Source organism: Carcharodon carcharias, chromosome 31 (genome assembly GCF_017639515.1).
Source record: "Carcharodon carcharias isolate sCarCar2 chromosome 31, sCarCar2.pri, whole genome shotgun sequence".
Classification (NCBI taxonomy): domain Eukaryota; kingdom Metazoa; phylum Chordata; class Chondrichthyes; order Lamniformes; family Lamnidae; genus Carcharodon; species Carcharodon carcharias.
Genome location: NC_054497.1, coordinates 9,410,182 through 9,434,525, shown reverse-complemented (window position 1 = coordinate 9,434,525; position 24,344 = coordinate 9,410,182). Strand labels below are relative to the sequence as shown.

Genomic DNA, 24,344 nt, shown 5'->3' with positions numbered 1-24,344 from the left:
GGTGGCGGTGTACCCATGTGTCTGCCGCCCTGTCCTTCTAGGTGGCAGAGGTCGTGTGTTTGGAAGGTGCTGTTGAAGGAGCCTTGGCGAGTTGCTGCAGTGCATCTTGTAGATGGTACACACACTGCTGCTACTGTGCATCGGTGGTGGAGGGAGTGAATGTTTAAGTTGTTGCATGGGTTGCCTATCAGATAGGCTGCTTTGTCCTGGATGGCATTGAGTATCTTGAGTGTTGTTGGAATTTGGATGGACTGTGCCGTAACCATTCTATGATTCTATAATTCTATACAATCCAAACTCAATCCACTCGATGACTCATTTTGACAGCGCATCAGTGCATTTAATGGAAGGATTCAGAGCAAATATTACCAAAACCCCCGTGACCTCATAACTTGTAGCCCAGGAGATTGTAATTCAGTTCTACCACAGCTTTTCAGCAGGTAGAAGGAGGAAGTGTGCATTTACTTGGAATGGTTTAAAATGATTTAAACCAGAGTTTTCTGAAACGTCCTTCATAAAAACATCAGCACCTAAGATATAGGAGCAGGAGTGGGCCATTTGACCCCTTGACTCTGCTCTGCTAATGTTCAATAAGGTCTGCTCTTGGCCTCAACTCCACTTTCCTTCCTGCACCCCCCAAACTTTTCACTCTGCTAATGTTCAAGAATCTGTATCAAAGAACAAAGAACAAAGAAAAGTACAGCACAGGAACAGGCCCTTCTGCCCTCCAAGCCTGCACCGATCATATTGCCCATCTACTAAAACATTTTGCACTTCCGGGGTCCGTATCCCTCTATTCCTATCCTATTCATGTATTTGTCAAGCTGCCTCTTAAACACCACTATCGTACCTGCTTCCACCACCTCCTCTGGCAGCGAATTCCAGATACTCTGAGTAAAAAACTTGCCCTGCACATCACCTTTATAGTTTTCTCCTCTCACCTTAAATCTATGTCCCTTAGTAATTGACTCTTCCACCCTGGGAAAACGCTTCTGACTATCTACTCTGTACATGCCACTCATAATTTTGTAACTTTTATCAAGTCGCCCCTCATTATCCATCGCTCTTATGAGAACAATTCAAGTTTCTCCAACCTCTCCTCATAGCTAATAACCAGACCAGGCAGAATCCTGGTAAACCTCCTCTGCACCCTCTCCAATGCCTCCATATCCTTCTGGTAATGTGGTGACCAGAATTGCATGCAATATTCCAAGTGTGGCCTAACCAAGGTTCTATACAGCTGCAGCATGACTCCCCAGCTTTTATACTCAATACCTCTGCCGATGAAGGCAAGCATGCCATATGCCTTCCTGACTACCTTATCCACCTGCGTTGCCACTTTCAGTGACCTGTGGACCTGTACACCCAGATCCCTCTGCCTGTCGATGCACTTAAGGGTTCTGCCATTTACTGTGTAATTCCTGCCTGTATTAGACCTTCCAAAATGCATTACCTCGCATTTGTCTGGATTAAACTCCATCTGCCATTTCTCCACCCAAGTCTCCAACCGATCTATATCCCGTTGTATCCTTTGACAATCCTCTTCACTATCTGCAACTCCTCCAAGCTTGGTGTCGTCTGCAAACTTACTAATTAGCCCAGTTACATTTTCCTCCAAATCATTTATGTATCTCAGCCTCAATGACCCAGCCTCCATAGCTCTCTGGGGTAGAGGATTCCAAAGATTTACAACCCAGCGTGAGAAGAATTTTCTCCTCATCTCCAACTTAAACGGGAAAGCCCTTATTCTGAAACCCTTAGTTCTCGATCCTCCACGAGGGGAAACATCCTCGCCCTCAGCATCTACCCTGTCAAGGTCCCTCATAATCCTCTATGTTTCAATCAGACCAGCTCACATGCTTCTTAACTTCAATGAGCCTAATGACCCTTCAGTAGCTCAACAATCCTCCAACTCTGGCCTCTAGTGTATTCCCAATTCCCTTCACTCCACCATTGGAGGCCATGCTTTCATCTACCTAGGCCCAAGGCTGTGGAATTCCTGTGCTCTCAGCTTCTCTCTCTTCGTTTAAACTCAACTTAAAACAATCTCATTCTATGAGGGAGTTTTTGATTACTTGTGCTAATGTCTCCTCTCCAGCTCAGTGCCAATCTTTGAAAGATTATGCTCCTGTGAATAGGGTTACCAACTATAATTAAATATATTCCTGGAGGTTTCATCATGTGACTCTCTCCCACGCTCCAGCCATTAGTCGGCCAACACATACCTCCTTATGACGTACTGCCTGCCTACACCAATTGGAAAGCAAAAAGAGCCATTACCCAATTGGATGATGCCTGACTGTCAGCCAAACAGTCTTTATTCCCCCATTTTCAATATTTTTATATCTTGTAAAGAGATATGTTCAAAGGTAATAAACAAAAACACCCAATTTTTCTTTAATGTCCTGATGACTTTTCCCCAGGGTTGTGCACACCAGTGTCCTGGGAGATTGACCTCCAGTTCCTGGAGACCCCAGGCCAATCCTGGAGGGTTGGCAACCTGACTTGTGAAATGTTCCGAGACTTTTCAAACTACGTTGAAGGGGGCAATTTAAATGTCCACAGAGGCCCAATGGCTATGAGGAAACTTTCGCTAGTAACCCCTGAAGAATCCTTGGCAGATGAATTTCGAGCACTCTAACTGTCTAAAGCCAGTCTTTCATGGGGTTCTGGGATGTTATGTGGGCTCCTTGGGCCCAACTTTAATTCTGTGTAAGTGATTGAGTTTTAAGTGAGCTGCCCCTTGTCTTGCCCCTCTTTCTGTCTCTCTCCATCCTCCGCCCCCCACCATTTCTCATTCCTACCTCGCTTCACCAAGCACCATTGAGCTCTCTACAGATCTGTCCTTCTTGCTGTCTAATCCTCCAATCACAACTTCACTCACACTTTTCCTGTTGGGTTTGAGTGTCCCACTTGCAGCTACTCTCAGCCACTTTCTCACAGGCCCTGCCATGGAGCGTTACACACCTCTACTCTGCAGTAAAGACCATTTTAGAGGAGCTAGACCCGAGAGCAAAATGTGGAGCAGGGAAATGGAAAAGGGTGGTTGGGGGGAAGTGGGGTGGGGGGAGCTGACGCGGAAAGGCTCTGAATTAAAAGGAGCAAAACCTGAAGACTGGAAAGAGATGAAAATAAGAGCTAAGGCTGACGAGTGAAAGCAAATTGGGATGAAGAGGCGGTGACAGTGAAATTCCTCTTCGAGACCAAACCTGGGGACCACTTGCACTGTTGGACCAAATTCAGGGACCACTTAGGCCGCGGGACCAAATCCGGGGACCACTTTCATTGAGGGACAAAGTCCAGGGCCAGTTTACCGTGGGGGATCAAATCCAGGGAGCATTTACATTGATATTTAAAATGTGTATGTGAGTGCCTCGGTGTGGGAAATGGTCACGCTGGAGAAACCGACTCCAGTGAAGCTGAAAGGCAAAGCATCTTTCATGGCTTCCGGGGTGGTCCAAACCTTCTGACTTGTTAAGTTCTTTCAAAGTGTAGTCACGATTATAATGTAGGAGTCCTTCCTTCCAATGGCAACCTGAGTGCTGTACTCAGTTACCTTTATTCTTCAACTAATGTATGTACATTCTGACTTTTCTCAAGGTTTTTCTGGATAACCTTTCAGCCCCCCAGCCCCTCCCCCTCTGTTCGGAGTAACCATTGACAACGCAGCTGAGCTGCAGAATTGCTGAGATTGTTAATGGCTCTTGAACGTATCATGGTGGAGTCAGATGGTGATTGGTGATGTGTTATTGGCAGCAGCTCTTCACAGTCAGTCCCAGTGAATGTAACCATGGCAACACCTGGATCCACCTGGTCTTGCACCAAAATCCCAAGGAGTCACTGATGTCTTTTTTTCTCTGAAACGTAGAGATGTGAAAGAATGGGGGCAATTGGGATCAGCTCAGACAGGGGGTTATTTGAATGAACAATTCATGAATCTGTTTGATGACTTGTCTTGATGAGGTGAAAGCATGAAACAGGAAAGGAAGTGTCTGGTGACAATGGAGTTGTCAGTGGTGATTTCTAGCACCTCAACCCCAACTGCTAACCACTAATCCCAAAGATAACCAATCACCCTAACCTTAAACCGTGCAGCATCAGTAGTGTGATACTTGGGATATATTGTGGTGTCAAGGGCCATTAATGATGTCAGCAATTCTGTAGCTTAGCTGCGTTGTCAATAGTTACCCTGAGTAGAGGGGTAGGGAGGGGTGAAAGGTCATCCAGAGCAACCTTGACAAAAGTCAGCATGTACATACTTTAGTTGAAGGGTAAAGGGAACCGAGTACAGCACTCAGGTTGTCATTGGAAGGAAGGACTCCTACATTCTAATAGTGACCACACCTTGAAAGAAAGTAACTGGCCATAAGATGATTTGGGCCACCCGGAAGTCATGAAGGATACTATATTCTTGCAAGATCTTCAGCTTTCCTTTGCCACTGTGGAGGGCCCCCCTTGGAGATAATGCTGACAGAGCGTGTGCAACCCCGAGTGTTATGTGCTTAACGCTGATACAAACCATGGCAGCCCGTTGCGATTATATGAGGATTTAGGGGTGCAGGAAGTCAGTCAAGGGAGGTGCAGTCCTGACAGAATTTTGGGCGGCCCATTTTGACTTTGTGTCCTTCCTGTTGGGCCTGACCTTTCTCCTGCTTAGCAGGATGGTAGAATGAGAACTGGTTAAGTTGGTAGAAGCTGGACTGTGGTCCGATAGAAGCTGACGGCTTCCAGTAGTTGAGGGGTCAAACCAAGGAGCTGTCCGTACAAGATTAAGAAGTTGAAAATGGGAGCGGCAGAAACTAGTTTTACACAGAGCTGTGAGGCTGCGGAAGGATTCATTTTCTTTTAGTCTTTCACTGGATGTGGGCGTCGCTGGCAAGTTCAGCATTTGTTGCCCATCACTAATTGCCCTTGAACTGAGTGGCTTTCTCTGCCATTTCAGAGGGCAGTTAAAAGTCAACCACATAGCTGTGGGTCTAGAGTCACGTGTTGCCGGTCCAGGTGAGGATGACAAATTTCCTTCCCTGAAGGGCATAAGTGAACAGATGGGTTTATATTCCTCATTCCAGCTTTTTTTTTTAAAAAAAAAGATTGAATTTAAATTCCACCAGCTGCCGTGGTGGGATGGGAACCCTTGTCCCCAGAGCCTTAGCCTGGGCCTCTGGATTGCTGGGCTAGTGACATTACCACTATGCTACCACTTCCACGACTAAAATCTAACTGTAAGGTACTCAACCAGCCCGCGCTTGCCAAACTCAGAACATAATGGCCCGAAACTTACTGTGACTGGCAGGCTGGGTGGGAGTGGGCGTGGAGCTGATCGCCGCCCGCAATTGGCTGTGCTCTGCCAATTTGTGTGGGCGATCCAATTAAGGCCCGCCCAGTGTGACGCGAGGCCGGTAGCGCTCTCAGCGCTACCTGTGCAGGCGGGGAAGAGGGAGAGTCGGGGCGGAGGGAGGAGGGAGTTTTGCGCAAGCCCCGCGAATGAGCGCAGAAATCTCCCTGAGGCAATGGAGCTGCCTTGGGGAGATTAAGTTGATAATAAAAACTTATAAATAGTAAAGTTAAAAATTATTTAGACATGTCCCCTCATGTGACAGTGTCACATGAGCTGGGACTTGTTTATGAATTGTGCAAAAATGAATGAATAATTTTATATAACCTTCATGAAACTTCATCCCGCTCGTGGATGAGTTTTCTGAAAAACGTGAAGGCTGCTTGAGCTCTTCGCTTGCACCCCCCCGCCGACCTTAAGGTTGGACGGGCAGCGCTGTCAATTATCTAAATTACTTTCCTATAGGCCTTGATAGGCCTTTGACAGTTCGGCGGGTGTGCAGTCGCCTCTGGTGCGCGCCCACCGAACGAAAGATCTAAATGATGCGCGATGTGTCGGAACGCACGCCCCACTTCGTCTTGCGTCATTTTGCAGGTCGGAGTGTCGGCCCCCCCCCACACTGACTGCAATATTCAGGCCAATGCCTATCACTCAGTATGATTCCGCCATTTAGCACTTACAGAACAGTCAAAGTGTGCTGCTAATTACACTAACAACCAATTTAAGATTATCAGTCAGGCTTGCAATGTGGCTTACTTATGCTCGCTACAAACTACATATATACACAGGGACCTGTCTTCTGCAGGCAAAAGAAACATGTCCAAGCATTGTGCCTTTTTTGAATTAAACAAAAGTTTTGGAGTGACAGTAATTCCTTGGTGCATTCTCAATGGCAGTGTCTCGGCCAACTAGAGTTGACTTGCCAACAAATCAGCACCCTTTCCTTGTGCAGTATAAATTATTGCTCCCTTTGAAATTTAGTATTCTTGCGCCTGTCCTGATGAGTGTAAGACAAAAAGCTTTGACAACATGTGTCTTTTTTCAGCAATATGCTGATATAGTTTATCCTTATTTCTATTTTAATAATTTAGGAATGTTGCCCACTCCAAGTGTCAAGAAATTGAATCAAACCCAGCAAGAAAAAAATGATTTTAAAACCCTCCAATCTACAAATTGTGTTTCTTCGCTTTAATTTCCTTTTATTTCTCCCACAGATTCTTTCCATCATGGAGATTGGGGACATCTCATTTGATGGTCATTGCGTTTTTTTTAAAAAGCAATTTTCTTTTGGGGTATTCTGAGATTTTAATATTTACTAATTGATCAGATTACAGGATAGAATTTCTGCTTTATTGTCTCAAACCCCTCTCGTGCCCTGGCCTGAACAGTCTTGGTGGAATGGGCTTTGAAAACTGAGCCTGTCTTATTAAAGGTTTATTAACAGTATTAGTTTTAGCTGAAAGTTCTGTTTGACTTTTCTCTATGGGCCGGAGGTGTGATATGTGTGAAATATTTGACTAGAGTTGCAGATACATCATAGAATGAATGGTGACAACTGAAGAATCCTGCTTTGGACATCAGAAAGTAGGCTTTGTAGCCTAAAGTATAAAGCAAGTCTTTATTAACAACTCATAACTATATACATCTATACAGTAGAGGATAGAGGTATGGAGCTGACTCCATCCTAAGTCTTTACACATCTCTGTCCATTTGTAGACTGACCTTGGCTCTAGATCATGTGCCTTTGTCCTTCACTCTGTGGGTGGTACGGTACCCTGAGACAACAACCACATCTTCTACTCAAGTTTATGTACCTAATGATTGGTTCTCCCAGTGTCTGGGTTGGCTAGTATTTTTAATTCATTTGTTCTCCAGATGTGGGCTAGGTTGTCCAGGCTGCCATTATCACTCTCACCCCTCGTTAGCCCTGAAGTACTGATGGTTCCTTTTCCTTCATCAACTGTGAGCCCACTTCAGTTTACACCATGTGATGTGTGACTGGAGTCACTTGTCGGCAGGGCCAGGTAGGGGGGAGGTGCTCTTCCCTGAAAGACTCGAGAAATTCAGGGGCAGGATCTTTTCTGTGGGCTTTGGAAGCCCAGAATCGGGGCCAAATGGGGATCAGAAGCCTGCATTGTAAAGGGGAGCAGTCATCTGGCTGCGATTTTCCCTGGATGGGCCAATTTGTGGCCAGAGGATGGGCTCATCATCCTATTAAGGACAGTGGGTGGGCTCTCAAAGCTGGAGGGCCAATAGGAGGCATCTCAGCACTGAGGAGCCAGTCGGCTGCCCAATCAGGAAGGAGGAGAGAAAGACAGAGGGTGTCTCAAGATGGAAGTGTCCTCACACATTGCGCAGAGCAGGAAATCCCTCTGCAGGTTGGGCTGTGGCTACAGCTGGAACCAGGCAGGCAGGGAAGGCCTTAAAACCTGCCTGCTGGAATGTCCGCTCCAGGCAGCTCAATGGTTTCCCGAGGCCTCTGGAGACCTGGACACTTCCACTCGGCCTCCAACAATAGGCTTTGAGCAAGATCAGTTGGCTACCCGTCGCTGGTGGGAGGGGTCTCCATGCCCACCACCCCAATACTGCTCTGGATTAACGGCCCGGGAGTAGGTAGCACACCAGCTGATGGTGCCAAATCATGCACCCATCATGGTCTAAAAATTCAGCCCCTAGTTGAGTTTTTTGGATGCCAAGCCACAAATGAGCAGATTTACTGGATTGAATTTGACGCTGACATTTGGACACATCACCCCACTCTATCTGTTACAGTGCCACCCCATCTGTGAGGCATTTTGGTAGAGCAAGTAAGGGAAAAACTGTTTCCATTGGCAGGAGGGTTGTAACCAGAGGACACCGAGTTAAGAGAATTGGCAAACAAATCGAGTCAGAGGGAACTGAGGAGCTATTGTGATCTGGAAGGCACTGGGCGTTGGAAGCAGCCTCAATAGTAGTTTTCAAAGGAAGTTGGATATATTCATGGGAGGAAACAATTTGCAGGGTTACGGGGAAAGATTGGAACTGATTGGAGCAATCTTTCAAAAAGCCAACACAGGCTCGATGGACCAAGTGGCCTCCTTCAGCCAGTAGGATCCTATGGTTCTGATAGTGTGAAGGCCCCAGATCCAACTCCTGGCCTTTGCTCTCTTATCTGAACTTATCTGGGTAGCAGCGAGGAACAGGATAGTTGATTCCTGGGCTGGGGGTGAGAACATTAGCCGAGGGTCCATTTAACATCTGCTGTGCAGAGATTCCCTTACTGGTGGCTATGTTTAAATAAACAACTGATACTTGAAAACTGAATCCCAAGTGAAGTATAAAACTAGCTCCTCCCACTTTCATGATAGTTGGTTTATTTACAGGATGTAGCATTACTTAAGTCTGCCTCCTAAATACCCACCCAGTGTTCCAGCAGTTCCTCTTTACACATGCTCAAGGTACTTAATCAATCGACACCCTCCACCTGTTTATCCTTAACCTTAACAATACAATTAAGATAACATTAATAATATATCCTGGGGTTTACTCTGCAATCTTAGCTTCAGTTGAGCACAGGATGGGCTTGAGGGGTTGTGGAGGGAGGGGAAGAATCAGAGCCATTTTGGCTCAGCACGCACTCTGACCTCTTCCCGCTGAGTGAGGCTCCCCGCTGAATTTAACCTTCCAACTGAGTTGACCCTTGAAGGACAGATCATTTGGGTCCGCTCACAGAGCCCTTAGTGCCTGGAACCTAGAATCAGGAGAAGAGGGGCAGGGTGGGCAATAAGCTGGGCAGACAGGCATACACACCAGTCCTGTATGTTTCAAAGTGCAGAGTTGCTTGAATATAAGAGAGAGAGAGTCAGAGGTTTGTGTCTCCTCTCCCCTCCCCCAAGCGATTCAATTTGGTGGTCATTAACTGTTTGACGTTATTTCTTTCATTAAATGATATTTTTAACGTTTCATTTTCTGAGAATGATTTTTCTCAGAATCTCAAGCTGAAGTAATTTTATCAGCCTTAACATAAAATTTCCATTTTTTTCCCCCACTCTCTTTCAACAGAAATGCCTACGATTTAATCCTGATGCCACGATTTGGGTTGCTAAGCAACAGGTACTGTGTACGTTAAACGAGAGCCTGAAGGACGTGCTAAATTATGGCTTGTTCCAGCCTGCCACCAATGGACGAGACGCCAAGTTTCTGAATGAGGAGAAGCTGCTACGGGAATACCCACAGTCCTTTGAGAAGGGGGTGCCTTATCTGGAGGTGGGAATGGGTGACGGGCCCCAGTGCTTGGAGGGGGCAACTTGGGTCAAGATAACATGGAGGCACATGTTCGATGTTGAACTTAAGACCTGCGAGTGTGTTCACATAAGGAGCTCAAGAAATAAAGGCTTCCATTTGCAGTACTCTAGTGCAGTGCTGAGGGAGTTCTGCACTGTCAGAGCAGCTATCTCACTGGATGTCATATCGAGGATTCATCTGTCCTCTCTGGTGGATGTCAAAGATCCCACGGATATTTTTTTTTTATTTATTCAGGGGATGTGGGCCTTGCTGGCTAGGCCAGCGTTTATTATCCTAATTGCCCTTGAGAAGGTGGCGGTGAGCTGCCTTCTTGAACCGCTGCAGTCCATGTGGTGTAGGTACACCCACAGTGCTGTAAGGGAGGGAGTTCCAGGATTTTGACCCAGTGACAGTGAAGGAACAGCCGATATATTTCCAAGTCAGGATGGTAAGTGACTTGGAGGGGAACTTCCAGGTGGTGGTGTTCCCATATATCTGCTGCCCTTGTCCTTCTAGATGGTAGTGGTCATGGTTTTGGAAGGTGCTGCCCAAGGAGACTTGGTGAGTTCCTGCTGTGCATCTTGTAGATGGTACACACACTGCTGCCAATCTTGAAGAAGAGCAGAGGAATTATCCCCGGTGGCCTGGCCGATTTTTCTCCTTCAACCAATGTCACTAAAACAGATTAAAACCAAAATCTGTGGATGCTGGAAATCTGAAACTAAATTAGAAAATGCTGGAAAAACTCAGCAGGTCTGGCAGCATCTGTGGAGAGAGAAACAGAGTTAATGTTTCGAGTCCATATAAACCGTCTTCAGAGCTGAAGAGAAGTGGAAATGTGATGACTTTTATACTGTTTAAGGAGGGGGGAGCAGGTGGAGCTGGATAGAGGCCAGTGATAGGTGAGGGCAAAGGAGAGATTGGCAAAGATGTCATGACCTAAAGGACAAAGGGAGTGTTAATGGTAGTGGTAAGGGCTAAAAAAGGTGTTGATAGAGGAGTAGAGGTAAGAAAAGAGAATGTGATAATAGCAGAACAAGGGTAGCATTGTGTAAAAGAACAACATGCAACAAGTGACAGATAGCCCTGTAGGGGGGAGGGGGTGGGGGGAAGGGGTGGAAGTGGGGGAAAGAAGGATAGAAAATGGTATAGAAGCGGGTATAAAAAAGGGGATAAAACCATGGATAAGATGAATAAAAATAAGTGGATAAAAAATAAAAATGAATGTTGAAAAAAGCAGATTAAAAAAGTGGTGATGATAGAGGAGAGAGCTCATGGTCTGAAGTTGTTGGACTCAGTATTCAGTCCGGAAGGCTGTAAAGTGCCTAGTCGGAAGATGAGGTGCTGTTCTTCCAGTTTGTGTTGGGCTTCACTGGAACAATGCAGCAGGCCAAGGACGGACATGTGGGCATGAGAGCAGGGTGGAGTGTTAAAATGGCAAGCGACAGGGGTGTCTAGGTCATGCTTGTGGACAGACCGAAGGTGTTCTGCAAAGCAGTCACCCAGTCTGCGTTTGGTCTCTCTAATCTAGACGAAACTGCATTGGGAGCAGCGAATGCAGTAGACTAAATTGAAGGAAGTGCAAGTGAAGCACTTCTGCGATTGTATGGGAAGGTGCGGCGAGAAGGGGTTGAGATGTTGGGGGTGATGGAGGAGTGGACCAGGGTATCCCGGAGGGAACGGTCCCTATGGAATGCTGATGGGGGGTGAGGAGAAGATGTGTTTGGTGGTGGCATCATGCTGGAGTTGGCGGAAATGGCGGAGGATGATCCTTTGAATGCGGAGGCTGGCGGGGTGAAAAGTGAGGACAAGGGGGACCCTATCATGGGTTCTGGGAGGGAGGGGAAGCTGTGAGGGCAGAGGCAAGGGAGATGGGTCAGACATGGCTGAGGGCCCTGTCCCCTTTTTTTATCCCCCCCCCCACTTCTATCCCATTTCCTATCTTTTTTTCCCCCACCCCCTCCCCCCTACAGGGCTATCTGTCACTTGTTCCATGTTGTTCTTTTACACAATGCTACCCTTGTTCTGCTATTATCACATTCTCTTTTCTTACCTTTATTCCACTATCAACACCTTTTTTAGCCTTGACCACTACCATTACCATTGTCCCTTAGTTCATGACATCTTTACTAAACTCTCCTTTGTCCCCACCTATCGCTGGCCTCCTATCCAGCTTCACCTGCTCCACCCTCCCTTAAACAGTATAAATGTCATCACATTTCAACTTCTCTTCAGCTCTGGAGAAGGATTATACGGACTCGAAACGTTAACTCTGCTTCTCCCTCCACAGATGCTGCCAGACCTGCTGAGTTTTTCCAGCACTTCCTGTTTTTGTTTCTCTAAAACAGATTATCCAGTCATTATCACCTTGCTGTTTCTGGGAGCTTGCTGTGCGCAATTTGGCTCCCGTGCTTTCTACATTACAACAGTGGCTACATTTCAAAAGTATTTCATTGGCTGTAAAGCGCTTCGGGGAGTCCTGAGGTTCTGAAAGGCTCTATGCATTTGTGTAGCGCCTTTCACAACCTCAGGATTCCCCAAAGCACTTTACAGCCAATGAAATACTTCTGAAGTGTAGTCACTGTTGTAGAAAACATGGCTGCTACCTTTTACACATCGAGCTTCCCCCAAAACACTAATGTGGTGATGACCAGGTGATCTTTTCTCAGTGATATTGGTTGACACATAAATATTGGTCAGGACACCAGGGAGAACTCCCTGTCTTTCTTTGAAGATAGCGGCTGTGGGATTTTTCTTTTAATGACCACCTGAGAGTGCGGATGGGGCCTTGATTTGACAACTTAGCCAAGAAATGACACCTCTGAGAGGCACTGGGAGGGCCAGCATAGGTTGTGTGCTCAAGTCTCTGGAGTGGGGTCTATTAGACTCACAACCTTCTGGTAAGAGGGCCAACTACTCAGCCCAAAGTTAATGGTAAAAGCTGAAACATGAGCTTCCTTCATTCAGGCTGCTGAATTGAAAAACCCACTCAAGTGTTCTCTAATTATTTAATCATCTCCCTACAAATTTATTTCCATCATCTTCAATTTTGCTTCCTGTCAGATAATCATCGAATTGCGTACTTGGCTTTGATTTGCAGGAATCTGTGATGGTGAACATCTTTCTTGGGCTTTAGTACCGCAGAATTGTCCTAATTTTGCTTTAGAAAAAATCAACTGAAAGACACATTTATTATCTTTTTTTTAAAGCCTGCTTCGTATAGGGATTTTTCAACCAATCAAGCCTCCCCAAAACAGAATTATGGATGCAGCACATTGCTCCAGCTGAACAAATTGGCACTTCAGTTTGTTTGTTAATGTCAAGTGTTCCGCAATTATTGTCACAACCTTGAGGGTTGGTTGGTCAGCTGCTGTGAGAGACCTGGGCCTAGGAGAAATGAAGGCCTTTCAGGGAAAGCTGGAGGTTAATGGACAGATAGAGCCTGGGAACTAGGCCTGAAGGAAAGAGACATTATAAAGAAGTGGGATCTGAAGGAGAGAATGGCCTGTTCTGAAGGAATTGATCCTGAAGGAAAAACGAGAGCTTGACCTAAGGATGCTGGGTCAAAAAGGAGGGCCCATGAAGGGGTTGGGCCTGAAAGGAGGCACCATGAGGGAGTTGAATCTGAAGGGAGGGACTGTGAGTGAGTTTGGCCTGAAAGGAGAGCTGGGAGTTGGGCCTGAAAGGAAGGGTATTATGAAGGAGTTGATCCTGAAGGAAAGAAGATCTTTTTGTGAGGGAGTTGGGTTTGAAATATACCAGCAGTTGGGATCAGCCTGAGAGAGTTTGTTCTTGTGGAGGAAGGAGGGACCTAGGTCTAAAGTGAGCTTCCAATGGAGGCCCATGCGAATAGAGCAACTGTGATGTGAGGTTCTTCGGTTTTTGAGCAGAATTGAGCACTTGTTTTTCCCTTGGGGAGCCTTGGGTGAAGTTTTGGAATTATGTCTATGGATTTTCCGGTAAGCCATGCATTCCCTTGATAAGGAAGCAGTAGGAATCCTGGATAAATAATGGAATGTAAAATTCATGTAGTGCTCAGATAACACAGAGAAGTATGTAGGATATGACTTCATGCCCAATTCTCTCACTTTGCAAACCCAGTGTCATTGAGGAAAGGTTTTGTGAAGGGAGTCGATGTTTCTCGATAAGAATCTGAGGCTAAGCGCCTGTTCAGAATCAACAGTGGGTGTGTCCATGTTGACAACAGCTGGTTAAAGGGATGAGTAAGGTGCATAACTTGGGATATGTACTAATAACATTGAATACACTGGGGAGATCTAAAACAGAAGTCTATGATGCTGATGCCATCTCTTACTTTCCTTTACAGTTTCGTTACAAGACGAGGGTTTACAAACAGACAAACCTAGATGAGAAGCAGCTGGGGAAACTACACACAAAGGTCAGCTTCATTTAATACAACTGTATTGAGATATGAGACGGTGGAGAGTTGGGGAGGGGCTCCAGAGTTCATCACTCAGCAGGGTATTGTGTGCGGGATAAGGTGTGCCTTTTTGCACACCTTGTCAATGTTCACCAGTTTTTCTTTGTTGTATATTTTATATCTTGGAGCTATTCAGAGATGACACTTTCTATGTGTGTAACAGGTTTTATTCGCAGTGCTTTAAAATGTCTGCTCCATACTTCAGCTGTGACTTTCAACTCTTTTTACAGTTGGTTTACTTTTCCCTGAGCCCACACCCAGGCTTAAACAATCAAACACGTTGAGCATTAATGGTAAACAGGCGAACGTAATTAAACAACAGAACAATTGAACGCTACACTTACCTCTCCTCTTGCCCCTCCATCCCCCGTCCTCTCCTCTCATGCACTGTATGTTAATGGGTTTCTCTCCTCTCTCAGGGTTTTGTTCCCCTCCTCTCCTGAATTGGCCTTGTCTCATTTAGATATACTTGCAGGACTTTCGGACCCCTTCTGATAGCTCATTGTAAGCTAATCCCCATGTACGAGCAGAGAGTGGAGGAGAATAATCAACAGTCCCCAGCCTGATTGCAGAAGAAAGGAAGACCTGTCATGAGAGATGGAACTTGAGGGATAATACCTGAAGAGCTCTGGGCCTGAAGGAAAGCATTATAAAGAAATCGGATCTGAAAGGGAGGAATAAAAGAGTTAATCTTGAAGGAAAGGAAAAGCTTGATATGAGGAAGTTAGGCCTAAAAGAAGGGCCTGTGAGGGGTCTCGGAATAAAAGGAGTGGACCCGTAATGGAGTTGGGTCTGAAAAAAAGCAGAGTCCAGCCTCGATCGAGCAGTTTGACTCTGTGAATCAGTACCACTGGGGGCAGAACTAACCCTAAGAGGCCATCGGCTGCCAGGTTCTGAATGGCTCGCGGGCTGTTCTGTCATTGGGCAGTGTAATGCGAACGTACAAAGTTACCGGGTGGAATAAGGCCTAGTGGCCGACAAGCCTGTCCCACCTTCATAATGGTTGGAGCATTGTGACCAACTACTTCATAGCAGACCCTATCCACGCCAAGTCAAACCCACCTCCACAACCCCACCCCACCCCGGCAGCCGTGTAACTTCCTGACCGGGAGTCACCTCATGAATGGGGAGAAATGTTTTGGAAAATTCCTCTCTGACCCTCTCAGGCTCTGGGGATCAGTCCAGGGGATGAAAATATAGGGAGTAGGTGGAGGCCGATCAGTCCCTTGAGCCTTTGGTGCCATTTGGTGAAATCACAGCCAGTCTGTGACCTAATTCCATTTAACCGCCTTGGCTCCATAACCCTTAATACCCTTGTCAAAAAACTAATGATCTCAGATTTCAACTTATTAATTGAGTTAGCATTTACTGCTTCTTGTGAGAATGTTCCATGTTGTCTGCCATCCTTTGTGTGAAGAAACGTTTCCTAACTTCTCCCCTGAAAGGTCTGGTTCCGTTTTTAAGGTGCCCTCTTGTCCTGGGCTCCTCCATCAGTGGAAAGCCTTTCTCTTGATCTCCTTGTTTGAAGCATCAGCCATCACTCAGTGTGTAGCACTCCCATCTCTGAGATACAGGGCCGTGCGTTCAGATTCTAACCCCAGGTTTGAGCACGCCACTCGAGGCTTACACTCCAGTGCAGAATTGAGGGAGAGCTTTCGGATGAGGTATTAAACTGAGGTTCCACCTGCCCTTGCAAGTGAAGGTCAAGGACTCCATGGCTCTGTTTCAAAGAAGAGTGGGAGAGTTGTCCAGGCCAATAATTATCTCTCAGCCAATATCCCAAAATAGATGATTTGCTCTTTACCAAATGGTTGTTTGTGGGAGCTTGCTGTGTACAAAGCAGCTGCCACATTTCCTACATCACAATGGTGAATACACTTCAAAAATATTTAATTGGCTGTAAAGCATTTCGAGACATCTGGTGATTGTGAGAGGTGCTATATAAATGCAAGCCTTTCTTTACCTTAGCAGTTCCTTTCAAAATTCTCAAGTTAATCATGCCTTAACCTTTTATATCCCAGGGATTGCAGGCCTAGTTTATACATTATCTCCTCATAATTTGACCCTTTTTGTCCCAGTTGACATTCTGGTGAATCCACACTGCACTCTAATACAGCCTCCCTAAGGTGTGAGATCCAGAACACAGTACATGAGCACAAATATACCCAATGTCACAACAGAGTTTAAAAAAAACCCCTGCCTATGTAAAAGCCAAAGTTCAGCGAGATAGAATTACTCAGATCCCTGGGTGCAATGACATCATAAATCTGCTCCAGAAGAGCCTGCTTATTGCTGTACTATAAATAGTGACCAGTCAAATGCTGCCCTTCCTCTTCCCTCATCATCAGGGTCCCAGGATATGAAAAAAATATTATTTTCAACAACATGTCAGCTTCATCCGAGCAAGTTTAAATAATTCTCTTTGAAGTGGTGACATGCTGGCAACATTACAACAAATTAATCTTCTTCTCACGATTCTCTTACTGTGCAGGCTCTCTCTGATCTCTCTCTCTCTCTCTCTCTAGCATGCTCTCCCTCAGTCACTCAACATCTGGCCAGAATCTATCAGAATAGCCTAAAATTATTGGAAGGGACCAAAGATAATGGGGAGAGAATGAGGCAGTGAGATTAGTTTGGGATTGATAAGGGGCTATAGGGAGAGAGAGGGGAAGTGGGATTGATACAGGGCTATGGGGAGATAGTGGGCCAGTGGGATTAGTTTAGGGTTGATACAGGATAATGGGGAGAGAGTGGGGCAGTGGAATTAGTTTAGGATTGATACAGGACAATGGGGAGAGAGTGGGGCAGTGGAATTAGTTTAGGATTGATAAGGGGCTGTAGGAGAGAGTTAGAAAGTGGGATTAGTTTAGGATCGATAAGAGGCTATGGGGAGAGAGTGGGGCAGTAGGATTAGTTTAGATAAAAACAAAAAAACTGCAGATGCTGGAAATCCAAAACAAAAACAAAAACAGAATTACCTGGAAAAACTCAGCAGGTCTGAGTCAGCATCGGCGGAGAAGAAAAGAGTTGACGTTTCGAGTCCTCATGACCCTTCGACAGAACTTGAGTTCGAGTCCAAGAAAGAGTTGAAATATGATTAGTTTAGGGTTGATACAGGGTAATGGGGAGAGAGTGGGGCAGTGGGATTAGTTTCCGATTGATAAGGGGCTGTGGGGAGAAAGTGGAATTGGGAGGGGGATAGTGGAATTAAAGACAACAGTTTAAATCCTGCTCCCTGCTGTCAAGGTGACCTATCAAATTTGTAAACTCTGAGCTCCATTAATGAAGGCTACAGTGCTCATAGATGATCAGTAATTCCTATTTTTCACTGCGATAAAGCATTAGAAGAATCAGAAACCACCTCTGGCTGGTTCTCGTGTGAAATCAGATCCTATAGGTGAGACATCAGTGCCTCATCCAGACACCCCTCAGCCAGCTGGAGTTAACTCAAGAGGTGAAAGTTCACAGCCGAAGCTGCTACACTTCCACTACACCTGAATATTTGTTTATTTATAGCAGCCCCTCTGCTTTCCTTTTTTACAGGCCAGTTTGAAGAAGTTTTTCGAATATGTCCAACACGGCTCAGTTGAAAAGATGCTTAAACTCTTGGATAAAGGGCTGGATCCCAACTACCATGATGCAGAAACTGGAGGTGAGTTTTCAATATCTGCCGGAAACTCAGGTTCTAAGGCTTTGACGATTGGACGGGGGGGTGGGGGGGAGGTTGCGAGGGGGAGTGGGGAGGGAGACAGTGGTGAGGGGAGGGAGGAGTAGGGGTTGAAGAGGGAAGAGAAAAGGAGAGGGGAGGAGGTTGGAGGAAGGATGAGAAAGGAAGGAGAGGGGAAGAAGAGGAGGGAGGCAAAGTGAAGGGGGGGGAGTGGGAGTGGGTAGAGGATGGGAATGGGGAAATGTGGGGGAGAGTGAGATGTTGCGGGGGTGGGGTGACACAGTTCTGGGTCTGGAAACCTCTAGAAAGTCCATAGTTTGTACTGCTCATTGAAGCCTGTGCCGTGTTTTTACTCACGTCACTGATTTGAAATTCAGAGAGAGGGGCTGAGAATTCACTACTTGGCCTCTCGGAATATTCCGGATGATGAATGAGTGCTGCTAACCCTTCATGATTAACCTGGAGTCTCCAGGAACTAAGGCTGCTGTGAACAAACCCATGGGAACAGGAGGAGGCCATTCAGTCCCTCGATCCTGTTCTGCCATTCAATGAGATCATGGCTGATCTGTGACCTAACTCCATATAGCCTCCTTTGTCCTATATCCCTTAATGTTTTTGGCTAAGAAAAATCTAAAATTAACAATTGATCTATCATCAATTGCCGTTTATGGAAGAGAGTTCCAGACTTCTACCACCCTTTGTGTGAAGAAATGTTTCCTAATTTCACTCCTGAAAGGCCTACCGCAAACTTTTCGGCAATGGCTCCTACTTCCCAGGCCGGTGTTTCATGGAGTCAGGAAGTCCCATCCCCATTTCTGATAGATCCAATTCTTGCCAGTTGGGGAAAGGGGGCAGGGGAGGGGGGGCAGATTCACTGAATCACGCAGGCAGGAAATCTGAACCCTGCAGGATCATTTGGACTTGGTGCTGAGTTCAAACAGACCCCAATTTGGCTGTTGCAAGGGACTTGACCCGCAGTGTGGGGGCCGCAAGTTGATGCAGTAGACATAAGCGCTCTCGAAAGTTACTGCCTCAAAGCTTACACAAACCACAACAGGTATTGGAGATAGACAGCAGCACCAAGTGAGATGCTCCAATGCCTTCTCTCTGGATGGATGAATTAGGATTGGCTAGGCACTTGTGATTAAGTGCTTGTGATTAATTTTTGTGATTAATTTAACTACTTGAGATTAATTTTGTGATTATTTGCGAATTACAAATCGATCATCTTGGGATCATCCTGGTCGGCCCTGGTTCAGTGGGTAGCCAGAAAGTCGCGCGTTTAAACTCCACCACATAGCCTTCAGCCCATGATCCATGCGTACACTCCCAGTGCAGCCCCAAAAGAGTGCCACACTGTCGGAGGTGCTGTGAGAAGTTTGCTGTCAAGGATGGGCATGGTCATTTCTCCAAAGAAGATCAGGAGGGTTTGCCTCCAGTGTCCGAGTTAAGTTTGTTCCTTGGATGGCTCAATTAAAGGAATACATGCTGCATGAGTCTGGAGGAGAAACTTGATCTGGTTGTTGATCAGGTAAATGACTTGAGCTAACAGCCCACCACTCATCTTATCTGAAGGACGGCACCTCTGACAGCACAGCACTCCCTCAGTGCTGCCACTAAGAGCATCAGCCACACTTATGTGTCTAAGACTCTGCCCATGGGGCTTGAAGTCACAACCTTCTGCACTGGAGGTACGAGCGCCACCCACTGAGCCGCAGCTGACGTGCAACAACAAGCCTTGTGTGAAAGATGAGACTTGCACAGTTTTGCAAGCGCTTTGGTTACCAGCTGCCTTTCAAGAGCTGTGACTCGGGTAATACTACTGTCAGAGCCAGCCCGTGATCTGTTAGTGAAGGATGTGTTAATAAAGTCCGCTGCCTGAGTTGGCAACCTGGGGGAGGCTGAAATTATTCCTGGGAGACTCCAAGGCTTGTTTAAATTGGTGTGGAGATTCTGGTTGTAGTTCCGTCATGTTCACTGTTTAGCTCCTCGTGCGTGCAAACCAAAAGACTCATGAAACCAGTTTGTCTCAGTGTTCCATTCTCCTAGATGGGGCTGCTGGGAGAGTGTCTGCTGCTCCTGATAGCTTTGTTCAATCATCCCAATGTTGCCTGCTAACAACCGTGTTCAGTTACTTTTCTCTCGTTGTATAAGTGGCAGGTGGAGAATGATGAGTATTGGAGGACTTGCCCTGTTGTTCAACTTGTGACAGGCCCCAGGGCTTGAAGAGGTAGATGGATTAACTCTCTTCTTCTGTGAGAGAAAGGGAGCGGGATCAGTAGTTATCTGGTAGCTTATCAGGCACATCACACTTACTTTTCACGGAGCAAATCACGTGGAAGTGCAGTTGTTGTTATGCAGGTCAACGTGGTAGCCATTTTGTACACAGCAACATCCCATTGCGGTGGCAAGGGGGCGTATTGAGGGAGGAGCATTGGCCAGGTCACCAGGAGAACATCAGATTCTTTTTCAAGCAGCACCTTGCTCGCAGGTCTTGTCCGTGTGGCCTTCGCTGAGAGGGAGTGACCACAGCACGTTCTAAATTACTCACTGGCATTGCCTCACACTTAAAGCCTGTTTCCTCAGCTGAGGCCATTGTGCCTTCACGTCCCAATCCTCATCCTCCTGACAGAAGCCTTTACCACTCACCAACGTTCACGGTTGGTCCATTCTGTTAGGACGTCAAGAGAACAAGTTAGTCGTCAGCACTCTTCACAAGGACCACCCTGTCTCTCCTGACCTAATCTATCAGAAATTTTTTAAAATATTCATTCATGGGATGTGGGCAATCCTGGCTAGGTCAGTATTTATTGCCCATCCCTAATTGCCCTTGAGAAGGTTATGGCGAAGCTACCTTCTTGAACCGCTGCAGTCCATGTGGTGTTGGTACATCCACAGTGCTATTAGGAAGGGAGTTCCAGGATTTTGACTCAGTGACGGTGAAGGAACGGTGATATATTTCCAAGTCAGGATGGTGTGTGGCTTGGAGGGGAACTTCTAGGTGGTGGTGTTCCCATGTGTCTGCTGCCCTTGTGCTTCCAGATGGTAGTAGTCGTAGGTTTGGAAGCTCAAGAGTTCCTGTACTGTAACCTATGATTCTAGGGTCACCAGTTCTGGTTGGGTGTATCCCTGGAGTTTTGTCATGTGACTCCTCACCTCAAACCACCTCACCCCACACCCTCCCGCCATTGGTCATTCTCCGCAGCCAATGGAAAGGAGAACTGCCTCTTCATTATCCAACAGGGCTAAGCTTCATTCTTTGCAAAATGTTTTCCCCTAGTCTAATACCTTTAGAAGTTGTAAATAATAAATGAAAGTGTTCAAAGAGAAACGGAGAAACACATACAATTTTGTTTAATGTCTTTATGCTATTTCTCCAGGGTGATATTCCTGGAGATTAATCTACAATTCCTGGAGACTCCAGGGCACCCCTGGAGGGCTGGCAACTCAGCCTGGGATGTCAAGTGCTTGACTTTTCTGTTTGGGTAAAAGTTTGGGGCTTTACTTAAAAGTCTTCATGTGCAACATGAGTTTCTGACTCACCCAGTGCTCCTTAGCTGCCGAGTAGTTGCTGATAGGTGCCTTTTAAAAAAAAAATGTTAAGACGGGTAGAATATCGGTATCCGGCTACCCGAAAACCAGACATTTTTTTCCAGCGAACCTTGACCAGCACCCTTCCCCCCCGCCATCTGACCTGGCTCGGAAAAGGTCGGGGAGTTGCCAGGTACTGAATGGCTTCCCGTGCCTGATGTTTCCCGCACTCCAGCGAACCTTGACCCCGCACGACCCACCGCAGACGTGGCCAAGATGGTTGAGCCCACCCGGGAAGAACAGAAGCCTTGCTGCAGGATCCAATCAGGCGCAATATTTAGTTATGTATTGAACTTGGGACCTATCCTTGCGACACTATTGAGACTGGATGCCATTGAGGCTCAGCAGATAGAAGCCCACAGGCTTAAATTCACACATTTGATGCCCAGAGGCTTTTCTGTTCTCTGGGCCCTGGTTGGCTTATCACTGTTGGACCAAGTCAGTTCAAAGGGAGTTTTTAAATCGAGTGCTGTCCCAACCTTGCTTGAGTAGAAAACAAATAGCTTTGAATTACAACTACAGGGTATTTTTTAACATCATTTTGGTTTGATTGATCCTTTTTCATTTTAAACAGGGTACGCTCGTGTAGGGAAGTGGGGGAGACATGAAAGAGTTACTAAATCCAATGCCTGAGAAGGGAATTAATATCAGCAGCCACATGGCATTAACCTAAAGTGCTTTGCAATCCTATTAGCTGGTTTCCCTGAGTCCCCTGTTCACTGAATTAAGACATCCCGACCATATTTCTGACAACTGGTGAGTCCCAAAATCTGGCATGGACCGCGATTGCTGGATTTGAGGCTCTCTGCCTGTGTTAAGTATTACATTTATTTAAATTTGTGCATCTCCTGTGGTGCTGCTCACGGGCACTTTTGAATTGGGAACCCGATTGAGATGATTAATCTGGCCTGCCCCTTTAAGAGCACACTGGTGGCGGTCCAGTGGTTTAAAATAATGCCTACCCACCCCCATTCCCCCAGACTAATTATCGAGGTTGGAGCAGTAACGCTTTATCTCCTTCTCTTGTTGGGCGTGGGCAAGGTGGTGAAAGCGGGCAGGAAAATTAACTCCAGTCTGGAGTGGGCAGTGAGACGAACTGGATTGCTCCCTCTCAGTCGATGGGCCGAAAGGCCTCTAGCTCCACTGCACCATTCTCTGATTCTTTTAATGAGCCATGAGCTCAAGTGCATGGAATGGGAATGGTCAGGATGGGCAGTAGAGCTTGAAGGGGTGTAGAACTTGCAGGGGTGGGGAGGAAGAGGGTAGGAGGTCGGGTGCAAGGGCTGGAGCTTGGTCCAGGGCGGGGGGGCAGTTGGTCTTTCCAACCCTTTGTTTTAGGGAGTGGGAGGCTTCGAGCGAGGGCCTTCTTTGCTGTGTAAGGATTGCAATCTCGGCGGTCGGAATAAACTTTCCAATTTCCCTCACAGAAGTGCCATTGACTCTGTCCGCGCAGCTGGATAACTGCTCAGATGTGATCCGCGTGCTGTGTCTGGGAGGAGCGCACATTGACTTTCGAGCACGGGACGGCATGACAGCTCTCCACAAGGCTGCAATAACCAGGAACTACAATGGAGTCTTGGTAACTATGGAGCTGGATGGAGGGAAATCAAGAAGGCGTCCCACTGCCCCCCACAAAAAATCCTCAAATCCTCATACATAAATCACTTACACTTGCTAAAAGCTACATATATTCATACTTAAGGACCTGTCCTCTGCAGGCAAAAGGAACGTGTCCAGGCCTTTTTTGAATTAAACAAAAGTCTGGGGGCAATAGACCCCTGGTGCATTCTCCATGGCAACTCCTTGACCAATCAGCGCCAACTTGCCAACCAATCAGCACCCTGTTCTCACACAGTATAAATTGTTGTTCCCTTCGAAATTTGATTTTCTTGTGTTTGTCCTGATGAGTACAAGATGAGAAGTCACAAGAACTCACATCTTGCTGTCTGACTCACCATTGAAAGGTGTCACATGACGCAAGGCTGCTGTACTTGTCTTAAAGATACAAAATAAATTCATCTTTCTGGTGCGATGTTAAACTAAGGCCCCTTCTGTCCTCTCAGGTGAAAAAAAAAACCCACAGCCGCTATTTTGAAGAAGACCAGGGGAGTTCTTCCTGGTGCCCTGGCCAATATTTCTCCCCCAACTAACATCACTAAAACAATAGGTTATACCATCATTATCACATTGCTGCCTGTGGGAACTTGCTGGGCTGCTGAATTTCCCACATTACAACAGTGGCTGCACCTCAAAGGTGTTTTACTGGCTGTAAAATGCCGAAGCTGTGAAAGATGCTGTAGGAGCTGCTGCCGAAAGTTAAGCCTTGTTCCAAGTCATCGGCCAGAGTTTTCCACCACCCCCCCATGACAGGTTCCCCTGCGGCAGGTTGTCCCTTGGTGGGATTGCCGAGCCTGTTCGCATCGGCAGGGCTGGACGATCCTGCTGGCGAGAGAGGCTGGAACATTCCAGCCATATGTTATTACAGCACAGAAGGAGGCCATTTGGGCCCCTCAAGTCCGTGCTGGCTCTCTGTAGAACAATTGGTCCCATTCCCCTTCTCTATCCCCCTTCTCTATTCCCTGCAAGCTTAGTCCCCCTCCAACCCCCTCCCATCCAATTTCCTTTTGAAATCACTGATCGATCCCACTCCCACCCCCTTCACAGGCAGCGAGCACCAGGTCATCACCACTCGCTGCGTAAAAAACGTTCTTCATTACATTCCTCCTGCCCACCGCCCTCCCTCCCATATATCTTAAACCTGTGCCTGAGACCTAAGAACCCGCTAAGTGTTAATTACTGCCTGTCAGCCTCTCTGACTGCTTGAGCTTTGGATAAAATTACATTGCTGGGACCGGATGGAAGGAGCTTAACTCAGCCTCTGACCATGTTATTCCCAACGTGCGAGTTGCTTGCTGTTGTTGTTGGGTGCCACAAATGGAAAACCTCTCCGCACCCTCCCTTCAGGAAGGGCGGCAAAACCTACAGACGTGCACCCAAAAACCCTGTCACTGGAGGAGAAGAGACCACCCTGCAGTGTGACCTCCAGC

At 46.6% G+C, this 24,344-nt stretch overlaps 1 protein-coding gene across 1 annotated transcript in view; it reads left to right on the top strand.

The window, feature by feature from the left end:
* LOC121271497 (SH3 and multiple ankyrin repeat domains protein 1-like) overlaps positions 1-24,344 on the top strand; it is a 389,623-nt gene that overhangs the window by 17,407 nt on the left and 347,872 nt on the right. Inside the window, 4 exon segments of the mRNA XM_041177480.1 lie at positions 9,377-9,580; positions 13,926-13,997; positions 17,583-17,691; positions 22,725-22,876. Coding sequence (XP_041033414.1) covers positions 9,377-9,580; positions 13,926-13,997; positions 17,583-17,691; positions 22,725-22,876 — 537 coding nt within the window.